Source organism: Ursus maritimus, unplaced genomic scaffold, assembly GCF_017311325.1.
Source record: "Ursus maritimus isolate PB19 unplaced genomic scaffold, ASM1731132v1 scaffold_3, whole genome shotgun sequence".
Lineage (NCBI taxonomy): Eukaryota > Metazoa > Chordata > Mammalia > Carnivora > Ursidae > Ursus > Ursus maritimus.
The window spans coordinates 42,015,578-42,029,488 of NW_024425563.1; the positions used below are offsets into that span (position 1 = coordinate 42,015,578).

Here is a 13,911-nt window from a genome sequence, read left to right on the forward strand (position 1 = left end):
CAGAAGAATTACTCAGTAAGCCAAATTCCAGTTGGAGGCAGCAGGGAAGAAGTTTGTGTCAGCTTTTAAAGCATAAGCTGGATTATGACATAATGTGGCTAAAACATGACAAGATTGTTCCAACCAGAACTCCGGGGAAGCTGTGTTTTCCAGGCCTTTACCTGTCGGTGTGACCAGAGCTGCTGACTGGTAGGTCCAGTGTTTGGACCCTAAGCCTCCGCTATCCCTACCGTCAGGCCACAGCCAACTCAGTAAAAGCAGTGGTTAAGTGTGTCTGCCTTGGACCAAGTCTGTAAAAGCAACCAGGGCCTAGAGGGTCTGCAAGACGCCTCCTCACTACGCAGTTCAACCCTGAAGGTCGCATAGAACAGTCTCGTTAGAAGCCTCTTCTCTCTTCCTTCCCTCTCTGGATGCTCAGAAGACACCCCAGGGAAACTCAGACAGACCCAGGTGCAGGAAGCAAAGAGGGCTTATAACAAAACGCCTGAATTTCCTCAAACTCTGCTTGTGTTCACCCCGTTAGAAATCAAGGGAAGTTTGCAAAATCTCTCAGGGCATGTGAGCTACATTGTCACAGCTCAGGAAAGTTCTGTGAATTTGTTATACCCCAAAGTACAAAAATCCTGTTGTTCTCTGCATGCCCAGGCTGCCTGCTTGTTTTCCTCCTTATCCATGCAATGACTTGGGCCTTAGAGTGCACGGTCCCGGCTGACACACACACACACACACACACACACACACACACACACACACACACACACCCCTCTTTGCATAGAGCCTGTTCAGCCTAGTAAGGAATAAGTAGAGCCTTTTTAGCTTAGCAAGGCTCATCTGAGGAGTCACTGTCTCTGGCAAACTTCACTCATGTATTCCCAAACAGAAAACCCCAACTGGGCTTCCTGGGGCTCCATGGCCAGCTGCGTGCTCCTCTGGCTTACCACAAGTCACAAGACCTAGACTGTGATTGTCACAGTCTTAAGGCCCATGTCTTCATCTGAATGCTCAGAATATCCAGGGAACTGGACCAAACACAACCTAAAGAAAACATTTTGATTTACAATAGAAATTTCTGTAAATCTGCCCCCCCCCACCTATGTTCCTTATGTGACAGACTGGCATCCGTTGTTACCACCCAACACTCAAGCCAGAAACTTGCCTATCTGCCATTCGACCTGTTACAAAGTTCTCCTCTTTTTATCCTAGTTTTGGGGGTTCATCACCTCTCACCTGGACTATCTCAGAGACCTCCCACCTGCTCTTTTCACTGAGAATCCCACCTCACACACCACTCACTGAGACAAAGCTCTGGTCCCAAATTTCTAGCAGCAAACAGCCGTGTATTTTTACCCCAACCCAGACAAATGTTATTTTCTGAATGCACTACGACATAAAGCACTTAGGAAAGTACTGCCCCAAAGAATAAAACTCAGGCTTCTTGGCATGCATAGGAGGCCCTCCATTCACTGTGCTTTACTCTCTCTCTCGTCACGCCACACCACTTCCGGCGCAGCCTTGGTGCTTTATTCTCCCTGGAACACAATTCCTGCTTTGCGTAGCCAGACTCACTCTGAATTCGCCTCTAAGGCTCATGTTTGTATGTGGATTTCCCATGCTTCTCCCCCACATTAATCTTTTCAAAGCTGGCTTGCTCAACATTAATCTGAAAGGGAACCACAGTAAAAATGGATCTCATGCAAGGGTTGGTCATTCAGTCGGTTTAATGAAGCCCAATATAGCAACATGGCTCTAAAGCCCAAAAGGCCCCCTTAAAGGACTAACCGTCTGGGTTCTTAATTCAAGGTCAGCATAATTACCAGCATTGGTTTCTTTTCCTTCTTTGTTCACTCGTAGCCACTTGAACATTCTCAATTTTCAGAATTAAAATCCTGGTTTCTGAAAAGGTTTTTACTTCAGGATTTAGAATTGGAGACAATCTTCACTTGTTCCTGAGGGTTATGTTTGGAGGAGATACCTAATTAAAATATCTTGGCACCTGTCCCCTAAGGCATTTTCCTTCCCCCTTCTTTCCAGCTCACATCTTTAGTATTTGTCAGATCCATATGAATGTGAGTGACAAAGAGCAGCAAGGGAACGGAAACTCAACACGGAAAAACTCCACAGAGAGCTGTTGCAACCATGAGGCTTGGCTTGATTTTATTTATGTAAGAAAAATTTATTGACTACCTACCAGGTTATTAATTATTAATTAGGGTCATGTATTGATGGGTGTTTACAACATTTTTCTCTATACCTTTCTATATGTCTTTTCATAATGAGAAAAAGTTTTGCAGTCAAAATGGTTTATCAATGTTCAACAAAAGCTGGGGAATAGTTAACCACTGGGCTCCTCTCATTTCATTCAGAGATGCCCTTTACAAGCTGGTGGTCAGACACTCAGGAGACAGTAAGTTCAGAGGGGGAGCCCTTCCACCTGAAGACTTGATGATCCTCAACTTTTTCACAAATACTTGCTGTTGTCCACATCCAATATTCATTTTTCTTCCACGTTCAAAACTTTTAGTTCAAAATCTTTAAACATTGCTATTTGCACAGGGAGAGGGGAGAGGACCTACTTTTATTGAGTGCCGACTGCATGCAGCTGGAATCATAATTGTGCTTGGTCTTCATCAAGGGCATTTGTCCCTCATCAAAGTCAATATTCATAGCCCATGGCATAATTAAAATAGGGGTTCTATATGTGTAGATATTAATGGTATTAACCCATCTTTTAATTTTATATGTACCATGGCACCAACATGAATTGCTAGCCTGGGTTATATATATTAAAGAGTGAAATATAACATTTTCATTTTGAGTTCTCTAACTCTGCAGGAGTTTGGCCTTGAGAACCCATTGAAAATATCCCATGTAAATAAGATGAGGCCACTACCATTGAAGCATTTGGTTAATCTCCGTTATGGTCAAGCATTCAATAAAATCATTGCTCGTCTATAGCCCACGGCCAAAACCAGAACACGGCAAATGGACCATTTGGCTCATTCCCTATGCTCCCCCATCAGAGAGCTGCCTGCTTGGATTAGTAGGCTTCAGTAACCCTCTGCCCTTTCTGCCTTCTCTTTCTTCTAGGATTAGGAACGAAAAGAGTGTACAAAGTTTAGACTAGCCATGGATAAAGTACCTCACACAAACTTGGAATCAAATCACCCAACTTGCCAGAGTTGGTCCATGAGGAAGAGTCTTCGTCTCATTCACCATGGTCGGACATGATTAAAAATGCTGGGCTAGAGGTTATTAAGCATTACCAGGTAGAGTCCCTCACTCCTTGGATGAATCATGTGCAGTAAATAAGCATCCACAATTTTCCCTTCTGCTTCCCTCTTTCATAGACCGAACACCCAGAGAACTGGAAAGGGATTTAAAGATAATCTAAAAGAATTAAAGATAATCTAAAAAGGAACCAATCAGGAGAGGTCCACTGATTTGCCTTATCCCTCCTTTCAGTACAGGGGAAAATACATGAGATTATAAATGTAAGAGCTTTGCAAACTCCAAGTGTCTCAGATTTCTATGCAAGTGATCTCACCAGAGGCAGGGCGTCTCATTTTCCTGATTCTTAACCTTGCTCATACGCTATCCAACCTCTTTGTGTTACAGATGAGCAAAAGTGTGGCTCCAAATGCTTCAACAGTGTGGACAAGGTCACAGCTGTACTTAGAACCCGAGTCCCCTAAAAAGATCTCTTTCCAAGGGCAGCGCTAAAGCAATGACCGGGCTACCTTGGGTTCCAGATATTAAGATATTTAGGACCCACGGAAAACAATAACAACCACATTCTCTGGTGCCCCAGCCAGTCAATATTATACTCTGTGCTTTATTCACTTTTACTCAATCAACTAGAGATGTCTCAGTAAAGAATCCAAATTAATACCTTAGCTGTCATGGATATAGGTAAAGGGAACACAAATGTTATAACAGGCAATGACAATACACTGATTGTCAAAAATTTGGGGATTTGCTCTTGTCTATTAATAGTACTCTATAAAAATTAAGTAGTGTAGGTTATATAAAATATATCTAAATAAAGCTGTTGTAAAATTGATGAGCCCAAAGTCAACATGGCTTACTTATGAAATATAACACAGCACATCTTGAGAGAGAAAATGCATTGTTTTAAATATTAAGCCCTTTATTTACTACACTGTAGAACATAGTATTTTTAGACATCAGTGGGTGTTGTTTTGTCGACATTTTCATTTATTCAATTGAAAACAAAAGTCAGGAAGCTCACATGATGACCAGTAGTAAACTCCCAGTAAGTTAGAGCAAGTACAGAGACCAGTCTTTGGACTGATGTTAAATCAGCTGGTCAGTAAAGGTTTTCTGCATAATAATTATGACATACTAACAGTCACCAAATAGCACTGGGTTAGGCATCCTCTAGAAATAATCAATGATTTTCATTTTACACATGGAATAGTCACAAAATGTAGCTGGCTTACATCAACTCATTATATTTGCCCATCCTAAATTGCTCTAAGATTCAGAGAAATGGCTACTTTCTCACATGTTGTGCAAAAGTTTCTCCCAATATCTGCTCATGCTCAATAAAACTAACATGGTCACCCAAACATTCTTTAATCTCACTGTGACATATAAATGGACACATCCATCATACACACATGTATAATTAGGTGACTCAAGGAATATGCAAAGATGGCAAGAAACCATTCAATTCTTTGGTTATGCTCGACTGACAAATATATATTTCTTGGCAACTAGCCAAACGGTTTTGGAAATAATATTGGACCATGACTCGGTAAAGTCTAACAACCTATTCCTTGCTTTCCATGCACCATTAGGGCCTGTCACCAATCACCAGCCATCTCTCTCAAGCATACATTCTTCTCCTTGGAAGCAAGCATGAAATGCCCCTAGATAACTTTGCCCTTCTCCAGAGAAACACATTTTCCACTCAACTGCAAGTCTTGATTCAAAGCTAAAATTAATGCAGGCAGGCAATTTGGGTTTCTTAGAAAACTCCTTGAAAATGACAAATGTCTGCGATGTTAAAGCCATCCAATATGTCTGCATGCTGCCTTATTAAATTACAAACACCTGGTTTATTTATACAATGTATCCAATGGCTTATAGGTTAGGATCCTAGAAATAATACATGTCTTATAGCAAAAAATATACATATAATAATCCACCTATAGTTCATATAAATGATGAAATGTTTCGGAATATATCTATATATCTATATATGTACACATATATACTCTGTGTGTGTACGTGAAGAGCCAGCACACACATACTACAGTCCTTTGTTGGCTCTTCCACTTCGGTGTCAGGGACACCAGGTTTCAAAGTCTTAGGAGAGAACAAAGGTCACCGCTGAGGACAAAGGACTGGCTTGATGCATCTTCCCCTGTGAAGGACCAAGTTTGCCGGACAGTGGCAGCCTGCAACGCACGGCTTATTGCATGGGCCGATCTCATTCCAGTTGTCACAGGTCTTGGCACATCCTGGACCACAGGTATCGTACACAGCCCCGTGCTTACACTGGGTGGCTGGAAAAAAAGAAGGAGACACGGGTGAGTGGTGGAGAAATGGCCGCGTCAGTTCAACCTCAGCCCGATGCCATTGTGCAGGCTCCTGTCACCCACTGCCCCGGCCCTTCCACAGCGCTGATTCACTTTTGCATTTTAACGAAGGACTGACCAACCTCTGACCTTCCTCAAACACTCTGGGAATCACCGGCACCTGAGAAAACAACATCAAAGATCCACCTGCTGGTCTAGTGAACTTCAAAATAAAATCAAATGGAAAGCTTGTTATTCCCAGAGAAGACAAACTGTGCACTAGTGAAGCTACCAGGAAGTCTATGAGGTTATTTGGTTATTGAGAACAGGCTGAAAAATCAACTCCAAATAGTGCTTAAAGCTATCAAGTTGTGATGACTAGGAATATTTTATGCAACCACATCAATATTCAAACACACAGAATTACACACACAGGAAAAAAAAAACCGTACCAAGGATACGTGACATATTTTAATCATAGTGATCAATTTGAGGCAAATTAGAGCAAGAGTGGGATAAAAACCAAGACAGGAAAAATGAGACGTGTACCTGGGGAGAGGGAAGTACGCGGCTGGCTGGCCAGAGACTCTAAAAACGATGACCTAGCCAAATCATAACCCATTTGCTATCTTTGTTTCCGTAGAGCTAAAATGATTCTGACAATATTCTGAGAGTTCCTGAAAATTCATGAATAGATTTGTCAGAAAAAATACTGCAAACGTTCTGGAAGTTTTATGACATACAAATTTTCCTATCTGAGGTATTTCCAATGACGGTCAAAGAGGCCACCCCTCATCCTCATGAGTAGGAATGTTGACACACATAGTAATTTAGAAGAGGGACTTTCCAAGAACACCAACAGCAGTCTAACCTTCATTTGACATTGCTCCAAACAAAATTAATAACAATGGAAGATGAGCCATTGAAATACCTCTACTACCGTTTACACAGTTTGCAAAATAATACCTCGTCAAGAATTACATTATTCTAAAACCAAAAAATTGAACTGGTTTTCAGGCGAGTGCGCCTTAAGTTCAATCTCCCGAATTAGACATTTGGAGTTACCACAGGACTTCCACGTTTGACCATATCTAACTTACAATAAGCTGACAGGAGTTCTCTTTGTCCCAAGTTCTGATAGTCAACCCCGCCCTTGCCCCTTTAGGCCTGGGAATGGTAACAGCCCCTCTGTTGTGAGCCAGAGTATGATATAATAAGAATAAATACTTAGTTTTTGTCCCTAGTTCCTAGCACACAGCTCCAAAAGTCAGGGGAATCTTCAGAGTAATGAGTGTCTTTTGTATGCTAATGACATGACTAGGGGACCCTAGATAGCTTCAGGATTGGGGGCTGGTCACCAGAAAGACCAAGGCATGATTAGAGGGTTGCAACTTTCAGGCCCACCACCAGATCTCCAGGAAGGGGAGAGGGGGTGGCTAGTGAGTTCATCACCAGTGGCCAAGGATTTCATTAATCATGCATAATGAAACTCCATTAAAACTCTTAAATGACTAACAACAAGGTTCAGAAAACTTCAGAGCTGAGGAACATATCGAGGTACTGGGAAGGTGGTGTCCTTCCTCCACTGGGACCGAAACTCCTGCGGCAGGACCTTCTGTACCTTGCCGCATGTACCTCTCTGTCTGTTCATTTGTGTCCTTTAGAATAAACCAGTAATAGTAAATAAAGTGTTTTCCAGAGTTTTGTGAGACATTCTAGCTAATTGTTAAGTCTGAAAGGGAAGGGGGGCTGGAAGAACACCTCTCTCCCCCTACTTTGCAGCCAAAGCAGACAGAAGTGAGGGTAACAAGGACCTAATACTTGCAACTGGCATCTCTAGTGAGGGCGGCCCTGTGACACTGAGCCCTTGAGCCTGTGGAGTCTGATGCTAACTGTGTAGTTTGTGTCAGAATTGAATTGAATTGTAGGACACCCAGTTGGTCTCTGGAACGTTGGAGAATTGGTTGGTATGAGAAAAACCCACACACATTTAGTGTCAAAATATTGTGAGTAAAAACAGTTCATTTCCAGGGCACTGGGCTTTTCTTTGTTATTTTCCTACACCCTATTTATTCTTTTTCAAGAAGTCCATCTGTAAAACTTACCGCAATTAGTAAATTTGAGTGAGCCATTTGTTTTCTGGCTAGATCCCACGTGATACAGTAGAGAAGTAAAAAATTACTACTACTCATTAATGCTACGTTCCCTAACATTAGCTCTACCATATAACTTTATTGTTTCAGCTTTTCATAATTTAATTTTATTCCTTAGGCTACTCAGAACCTCCTCTAGGTAAGCCAAGCCTGACCCACCCTCTAGTACCATTATCTAGCTTGGCGAGTATTAACGACCATCCACCCCATCTTCCCCTGTTCTAGACACTTCCCAACTTTTTCTCCCCCCTCTCGTATCTGGATGAGCTGTCCCCTGACTGTATGCTCAGAGCACCTGCTGCCCACCTCCGTTCCTGCGTTTGCAACGCGCAGTTATAATCATGGGTTTCCTTGTCTTCTCTCTCTCTCCAACTAAATCCAGCTACTAGAGGGAAAGACTATTTTGTTTCTTTATTTTCAGCAATCGTGTGCTGTTTAATACGTAGTAGGCAGTCAGAGGACTACTGAGTGACTGAATGCATAGATATATGGATGAGTGAGTGCGTAGAGCAACGTAACTCTTCCTTTAAATCTTGCTCGCTTTTCTGATAATCTTTTGGCTTTTGACAGATCCCTTCAGAGTTTTTTTCTTCTCTTTTAGTGGCTAACAGAATACCCTATATATTGTTCATGTCTACTAATTTGGAAAATCCTAGCTGAACGGCATATTCACACACGATGACTATATTCTTGTGTTGTTATGTTTCCACAGACCAGTGGTGTTCAAAACTGAAAACTGGTATCATCAGGGAGCTTCCTGATGCCTGACATTTCCCCCCTCCCCAGAAAGCCCCTAGCCCGGGTAATTTTCCTATGCAGTCAGCATTGAGAACTTATCCTATAAACAACCCTCATATTCATGCTTCAGTCACTGCAGAAACTCATGCCTTTTCAGCAAATGAGAAAGCAACTGTTTCCAAAGTGGAAGTAAGTGCACAAAGGAAGCTCCTACTGTTTTCCATCATCTTCCCCCTAAAACCCTACCGGAGCTCTTCTGCAGTCTCAGAGCGCCCATCCCCCTCGTTGATGGATTCAGGTCATCTACATAAGCACCCTTAACTCTTCTCCCTATTGCCTCTCCTCCCATCTGCTCCCAGCCTTGACTTGCCGCTCCTGGTTTCGGACCCGTCTCCCCCAGGAACTTGCTCTATCAAGCTGGCCTTCTCCTTGCACATTTATCTTCTTCTCTGTTGGCTCTATGTTCTAAATACTACAAACATTTTCAGACCGATGCTAACCTTTGACAAAAAAGATTCCTTAACGTATCAGACTTATTTTCTTCTTCTTTTTACCTCTAAACCTCATAAAAGAGTTTACAGTCATTTCTATCTGATTCCTCTGCAATTCCTCAATATTAGTGACCTGTCTCTCTCACCTCCCACTTTACTGAAGCAGTTGCCACCAAAATTTTCAGTAATGACTATATCCACTAACACCGTGGTAAGCCCCATTCTCCCGTAACCTCTCCCTGAAATATTTGGTCTTACTGTCCACTTTACCTTACGACACTGGACTCCCCCGTTTCTAACACCTTGAGAACACCTTCTCTCCTGGGCGTCTTTGCCTGCTCTCCTCTTCCCCTTACGTTGTCTTCCCTTCTTTCTATCAGCTACTACGGTGTCATCTCCAATTTCTAGTTCTGATTCTCCTCCCACCCTCATCATTTCCCAAGTCTTAATTCAAATGGCGCCTCCTCCAAGTAGCTTCCTGGATCTTCCCAGAATATCCTTCCTCCCTCCGCGCCCCACAGCACTTTTCATGTTACAGTTATTTATTTTAATCCCCAGTTTCAGTGCAGCTGTAGTTCTTAATCAGAGATGCTTATAGGAGTCCCTTGAGGATCTTTTAAAAGGTATTATTCCTCAGCCCCATTCCCTAAAGATTTTTGCTCTAAGTCTACAGTGGGGCCCAAGTAGCTGTAGATTTTAAAAGTTACGGGGGTGCTTGTCATAGTTACCAGTGACAAGCACCCCGGGTTGAAGAGAGTGAACTGCTGAGGCCCTGATCCTGTGTCAGAGTCCTTGTCTACCATGACCCAAGGTTTGGGCACAGGGCCAACCACAGAGGAGCAGCTTAATAAATGTTAGTGCCTGTTGGATGATGATTTAATCTTAATGATGCTTAATCCATCATCTCATTTCCCAGTGTGGATTACATTTGGCTGGCCTTGAGTTCATTTTCCACTCAGCTGCTTCCAGAAAGCCTCTTTGAACTCACTTTACCCTCCAGATACTTTGGTTCCCTTTAAATTTTGCAAAGATCACTTGTAGTATGAAAACTCGATAGAATTTCCTTCTTCCCACCCATATTCTCTCCTTTTCCCACATGCTGTCATAGACATGAGCTCTCTCATGTCTCAGCCCCGCTCGGACCTCTCAATTCTTCTTTCTAGCTCTACCACCTAACTTACTGATGCTCTGCTGTGACATTTCACCTTCGACTAACTTAACACTTACTATTTCCTTCACAATCTATGGCTAGAAAGTAGAATGTAGATAATGAAGAACTACTAGAAAAAAAGGGGGGGATCTTTTTCATTGAACAAATACCACTTCCATTTCAGTTCAAACTAATAAACCTCTCCCACATATCCGCCATGTGGTAGGCATTCTCTCAGGCCAGGGAATCAAATGTGAATAAGATATCATCTCTGATCTCCAGTTACTGGAGTCTGGACATACCACCAAGCAGGTGAAGGTGACATGTAAACAGATTCTTAATAAAATGGTAGTGGTGCCTTAGTAAGAGCTACCATATTAGATCATGAGAGCAAAGTACCGTGGAGGAGTAAGAGGGAGACATCAAGTCCATGTTGAGGGTAGGTCAGCGTCGAGGAAGACCTCAGAGAACAGAGCCCACTTAGGTCTTAACAGGTGAGTAACAACTGTCAGACAGACTGTGGAGGGAAGAGCTGCCCGGGTAGAGAGAAGGCAAGGGCAGGATGTGGGCAACAACAAACTGCTTGGCTCCATCAGGGAACAAGGGTCTCAGTTTGGTGGGTGGGAGCAAAGGGGAGTCTTGGAAGGGTTTCAGCTGGGGGGTGGCATGATTAGGTTACCTTCAAACTGATCATCAACTTTTGTATGATCCTAGAAAGTGAATAGTGACTTGGACCCTGTTTGACTCTTCTGTGAATTCAGTTATTTCTCATATGTAATAGGCAAAAGACAATTTTTTTAAAACCTAAATGTGACTGATGTGCACATATGCATTTAAAAAAGGATTTGTCTGGTTAAATGAATTTTTTTAAACCCAGCAAACTAGCAAGGTGATTAGGGTTGACATGTATTTATTCTCAAGGGGGCACACAAGCAGCCACTGTGTAACGCATACAAGCAGCGTTATGTGTTACTTTACGTGGTAACCCATTAAAGCTCTCGGTGTTGGCTTTATCAGTAAATTCAACAAGCAAGGCTCTGCGCCCTCTGGAACTCAGCTGTCTCCATGTCCCCCTACTAGTTGTTGAAGATCACCAGATCGACTTTATCTCCTAAACTGTTACAGGAGGCATCCAGTTGGCCAAGGAAAAGCTTACTGTGTATAATGAAAGCAGTTGCTACAGCAAAGGAGCTAGAATCATCTGGAATGTGTAGAAAACAAAAACAAAAACAAAAACAAAATCGGAAAATGCTCACAGAACCTAGCAGACTAGCTGGTGTGCTACAGAAAGACACAGGGCACTTCGAATGTCCCAGCACCTTTCCCACTTACAAGACGTATTACTGGAAGTGCAGTGACAATTAACATCAGCTATAGGGAGGTGGCCAAAAATCTGCGAAGGATGGCAAAGTGAGACAGACGCAGGAGCAAGATGATAGCAAAGCTGAAGTCAGAGATTACCAAGCGACAACCATCAGTGATAAGACACAAATGAATAGAAATTGGAAAGATCTACATAGCAAATGCTTGAATAAATTCATTGATGCTTACGTAAATATGCAAATAAATACATATTCATATTCAAATATATTTTTTCCACAATGCTCTTGCCAGTCTCTTTTCATAACGATGGACAAGAGAGGCTGTGAGGCAAACTGACCCGGGTTTCATCCCCAACTTACTCGTTTTCTAGCTCTGGGACTTGCAGCAAATCACTTAAATATTCTAGATCTCAACCTCCTTATCAGTAAAATGTGGGTGATAGAATGTTACCACGTAGATTATAATGCAGATTTAACAAGATAAAATGTCATAGAAGTACTAGTGTGGTCCTTGGGGCAAAGGAAGTGCTTAGAAAATGGTGAATATTAATATAAAGGATTATTATTAAACTTTTATTACAGACCCTCATCATGGCCCTTTGCATAGTGCATTGTATTCAGGAATTCACAGGCTCAACCTCACTGCCATCAGCCCTTTCAGCCACACACAGACACTGCGTCGTGATAGTGCTAAATCCAGTCTAGCCTTGCAAGTGTCACTTGCTCATCCGGAGTTTCTTGCCTGGCTGGCTTTCTATCTGTTCAACTTCCAAGCTTTGTATTATGGAAAATTTCTCTCCTCTGTATTAAGTGCCCTTAAGTGCTGTCATAAGTCGAAAGATCTGGGAGCTAAAAACAAGGAAGGAGTATTCTTATGGTCTTCAGTATTTCCGATCAATGGGAAGTGGGCCGACTGAAAGATGCTGCATGTCTCTGTAAATTTATTTTTGATGTACCAGCCGCCAATCTACGGAGGCTCATTGTGTGTGCGAGTGTACGTGCGTGTGTAAAGGCTCCCCTGCAACTGCACAGTTGTGCTTCACTTCAGATGGTTCCATTAATTTTAAGTGGTAAATGGAACCTTTCAAGAGCCATATTCCTTGTCCATTAGAAAAGTAACTTTAGCTCCTGGGATTCGGTCCCTGAAATCGGGATGCTGGGGGAAATGTGTAGTCCTTAAATGCAGTGTGTGCACTCAGCTGGTGCTACATAGAGCTCTGGGCCAGGAAGACAGTGTTCCTAGACTGTGTATCTAATATAAGCCTTACCACAGCACCACCCCAGCTAATAAAGTTTATAAAGTCCTGCAGAGCTCTGAATCACAGAGGATGGATGGATGGGGCTTGCCTCCACATAGCTTACTCATTTTCTGGTAGATTCAAGGGAAGGAGGATTCAAAGGGGAGAAAGGGAACCAGGAGTATTCAAGATGCGCTGAAAGGGCTGGTCCCTCAAAAACATCACCCATACTATGCTACCCTGCACTGAGGCATTAGGGAAGAGGTAAGCCACTTCGTCATCTTTCTAGAAGCCTCAGCCACACCTTACTATTGAGAGAGGGAAACTGAAGGACTTCATAAAAATCTACTTTTTGCTCCCTCTCTTTCTTCTATTCTTGCTAGGACCTTCCCCTCCCACACTATACATGTCTTAATGTAAGTCCCCCTTACAAGGGGGATAATGATAAGGAGTTAATGATTTCTTTGGAGTCTTCTAGATAATATCTAAGGAATGACGGGGCGAGGTCATCACGTGCTTATTCCAGACCCCTCGTGCTAGACCTCTCGAAGATGCCAAGACACCCTGGTTCCAGGGAATAAGTGACTCATGCTGGACACCTGGACCCTGTCCTTGTTCTGACTAGTTCCTATATGCCTGAGAAAACATGTGCACCAGACCACAACTGTCAGTAAAGACTCCAGACCCCATGCAAAGATAAGACTCATCCTCCATTTCCTTTCTGAGTCTCCCAGATGCTGTCTGTACCTTCTCTCTACACATCTTCAATAAACTCTGCTCTCACTTCCTGATGGCTCACGTTTGCTTTCCATCCTGCGTGAAGCCAAGGACCTTCTTGGTTGGTCCTGCAGGATCCCCTCTGGGTCCTCTGGCCTGGCCTGCTGGCATTACTGTGAGTTATTTTTATCAATCAGTACTCCTTTGAGAAGGGCGGCATTGATAGACGCACTCTTGCTGTGGAAAGCGATCTCAGATATAAAGATTGGACCTGGGTTTGCAGAGGAGAGAGCAAATTCCAAAAGAAAAGTCACAAGAAGTTAAGGGGCTTCGTGCTTTTGAAGGACACGGACTAGTGATTTTATCAAGGGGCAGCTTGGAGAAGTTTTAGTAGCCCCCAAATACCTGTCATCCTACCCCCTTAAAGCCACCCAAATAGGCACAAAAATCAACTCTGTGGTTTCAACTCTGCTGCAGGTCAGAATCACCTGAGAAGGTTTTGTTTTCGTTTTGTTTGTCTTGTTTTGATTTCTTTTGTTTTAAGGTTTTGTTTATTTGA

At 42.7% G+C, this 13,911-nt stretch overlaps 1 protein-coding gene across 3 annotated transcripts in view; it reads right to left on the reverse strand.

Annotated features, from left to right (window-relative positions):
* Positions 1-4,124: 4,124 nt before the first annotated feature.
* The window catches only part of BMPER (BMP binding endothelial regulator), a 237,222-nt gene continuing 227,435 nt past the window's right edge, over positions 4,125-13,911 (reverse strand). For all 3 annotated transcript variants that reach the window (XM_040644113.1, XM_040644112.1, XM_008686482.2), the window contains one exon: positions 4,125-5,531. In XM_040644113.1, coding sequence (XP_040500047.1) covers positions 5,350-5,531 — 182 coding nt within the window. In that variant the 3' untranslated portion in view covers positions 4,125-5,349. The remainder of the gene's footprint in view (positions 5,532-13,911) is intronic.